Here is a 2,500-nt window from a genome sequence, read left to right as displayed (position 1 = left end):
GCGGAGTGAGCACTCCAAGTGAATTATCATTACTCCACTGATCCTCCTGGGGAGTACTATTTGTGTATCTCGCTTGTGAATAAAACTTCTTTAAGTTATTCTGTTTGTCTCTGGGTCAGCTAATTTGAGTCCATCATTATCCATCATGACACAGTTTTAACTCACCACTGTGTGAGGGTTGTTTTGTTGACTTCTGGCAACTGTATGGTCGTCTCCTCCATGATGGTGATGTTGTTCAGGATGCACTCTCTAATGTGCTTGTAAGCACGAATGATGAGGGTCCACCTTGAAAATGCCACACCTTCCACTCTCTTTGGGTTTGGATAAGCCATGCAGAGCTGGACAAAAATGGCCTCAACAATCCGGTTGCAATCTGGCCACTGTCCAGGAATGCGTGCTCCAGAATAGCACCTAGGAGGACAAAGGCAAGAAAAATGGACTCAGGCAAGATCTGTAGAAGAATATGCATCAGTGGCTGAACAGCTGTGACCAACATACCGCTTTGTCGACTCCACGCCTGGTGCAACAATTTTTTTTGTTGCTCTAAAACGGCCTTTGTTCAGGGTTGTTTGGTGGCGTGGAGAAAAAACGGTGCGCTCCTTGTCGTGCTCTGACAATCTCTTCCAAAGAGCAACAATGTTATTGGACTCTTCAAGGGTGAGAGCCAGGCTGTGCTCTCTCAGATTGAAGAGTGCTTCAGCCAAATCCTGCACAGCTCTGAAACCTTCGGTGTTGTCGGGGCCAACGGAGTCCTAAATGATACGTTTGTTACGTATTTATAAGAAAAAAAATGGGCAAAAGTAGCCAAATCATATCTAACTTACCTGTCTCCTTGATGTCCCTGGAATAGTGTCATCAGAGTGGAAATCAGGCAGCCTTGATGGAGATGCAGCTAAACATAAATATCAAAACCTTTTATTAAACACACATACACACACACACTTTCAGACACAGGTTTATAGAACAAAATTAATCAGTAACCTGGTTCTAAAGTCACTTATGTCACTTTACATAATAAAAGAAACCATCTTGACTTTCCCATTTATGTGATATTTGGGCATGAACATCACTCACTTTCTTCCAGGTCATCCACAGGAGCATGTTTAACTTCCACAGCTGGTATCTCTAGGAAGGGTTCAGATGCAGGTGATGTTAAGAAGTCATGTGAACAGGCAGGTTGAGGAGTCTGGAGCGTGGTTTCCAAGATGGGAACTGTGAGATCCACAAAAACCTCAGACTCTTCAAAGCCCTCATCTTCTGCCACAGCTACGTCTTCTGTCTCCAAAGCTGCAATTGCCACTCTGCGGTCCTCAAGAACATCTCCTGTTTGGTTGTAGAGATACTCGACCCCAATGAGTTCCCCTGAAAGCAATCAAAAATCAGCTTTAACTTTAATTAACGTTTGTTTTAACTTTAACTCACTGCCATGACACAATTTCAGCAAACAAACACATTGTTGACTTTTAATTAGCTAGCATGAAATATTAATCTAATCAGAGCTTGGTCAAAGCTGAACTCCGTCTCCTCTGACTGGTGCATCAGCTCTGCTAACACACCTGTGTACGCCTGTGGCCCTGTGTAATTCACACAGCTCTTCCCGAGGACTTCCTGTGACAGCTGGTTTGCAGCATGCCTCAGGAGGCCGCTGTAGGAGTGAGGCTCTGATCTTCCTTCTGCTGACATGCTCCTGTCTTCGTTCCACCTGGCCAAGCCATCCAACAGGTATGCCTGAAAAAAGTTGTCACTTGCCAGTGTTCCTGAAAAATATTCATAAATATGTTTAAATGGGTTGTGAACATGAAGAGAAACTCATGGATAAGATTGTGAGGATAAAGTGCTTTTCCCTTACCAGGAATAAACCTGTTCATGTGCAGGTGGAAGGACTCGAGGGAAGTGGAGCCTCTTGCACATCGATAGGTTTTCAGAATGTGCCCCCCCTTCTTGATGGTGCCAGTCTCCATGTATAGGAGTACTCCTGGTGGGTCCTGGAGACAGCTGAGGTGCTTCTTCTGAGCCTTCCATATCTCTGCCATTCTCTCTGAATTGATGAGCGGAACTCCCAATGAGTTGCCTCCCTTGTGCCCGCTGTAGGCCTCAATCAGTTCCGATATCAAGGTCTCCATCTCCGAGCTGCTTCTGGTTGTCCTTTTGCAGTGACGTGCCATCTCAGCTCTGCTGATGTTTCGCAGCAGATCAGCATCTGTGGGGTGCAACAACTTGGCCTCCAGTTCAGCTCGCTTGGCTTCCTTTAGAGCTTGCAGGTCACAGTCATCCCACATGAAAATGCAGTGGCTCAGTTTGTTCATGAAGCCGGCATAAAGTGGATGAGAGTCGGTGGTGCAGCCCACTGCAATCCTCCTCATAAAGTGCCAAATGTCCAAGCAAATGCTGGTGTTTTGCCACGCCCTGATCATTTTGTGGAGATGAGAAGACCCACAGCAGTCCCGGTCGACATACAGCACTTCTGGAGGCGACACTCCTGCATCGTGGTAGCGCTTAA

General features: G+C 46.1%; 1 protein-coding gene across 1 annotated transcript in view; it reads right to left on the bottom strand.

The window, feature by feature from the left end:
* Positions 1–2,500, bottom strand: part of LOC139064437 (uncharacterized) — a 6,588-nt gene that overhangs the window by 2,036 nt on the left and 2,052 nt on the right. The window contains exons 3-8 of the mRNA XM_070547789.1: positions 1,850–2,500; positions 1,557–1,757; positions 1,075–1,362; positions 825–892; positions 499–752; positions 166–411 (exon numbers count right to left, since the gene is read on the bottom strand). The exon at positions 1,850–2,500 is cut by the window's right edge and continues 942 nt beyond it. Of these exons, the coding sequence (XP_070403890.1) occupies positions 166–411; positions 499–752; positions 825–892; positions 1,075–1,362; positions 1,557–1,757; positions 1,850–2,500 (1,708 nt within the window). The remainder of the gene's footprint in view (positions 1–165; positions 412–498; positions 753–824; positions 893–1,074; positions 1,363–1,556; positions 1,758–1,849) is intronic.

The sequence above is a fragment of the Nothobranchius furzeri genome, unplaced genomic scaffold, assembly GCF_043380555.1.
Source record: "Nothobranchius furzeri strain GRZ-AD unplaced genomic scaffold, NfurGRZ-RIMD1 Scf030, whole genome shotgun sequence".
Classification (NCBI taxonomy): Eukaryota; Metazoa; Chordata; class Actinopteri; order Cyprinodontiformes; family Nothobranchiidae; genus Nothobranchius; species Nothobranchius furzeri.
This window is presented reverse-complemented; position numbering and strand designations above follow the sequence as displayed.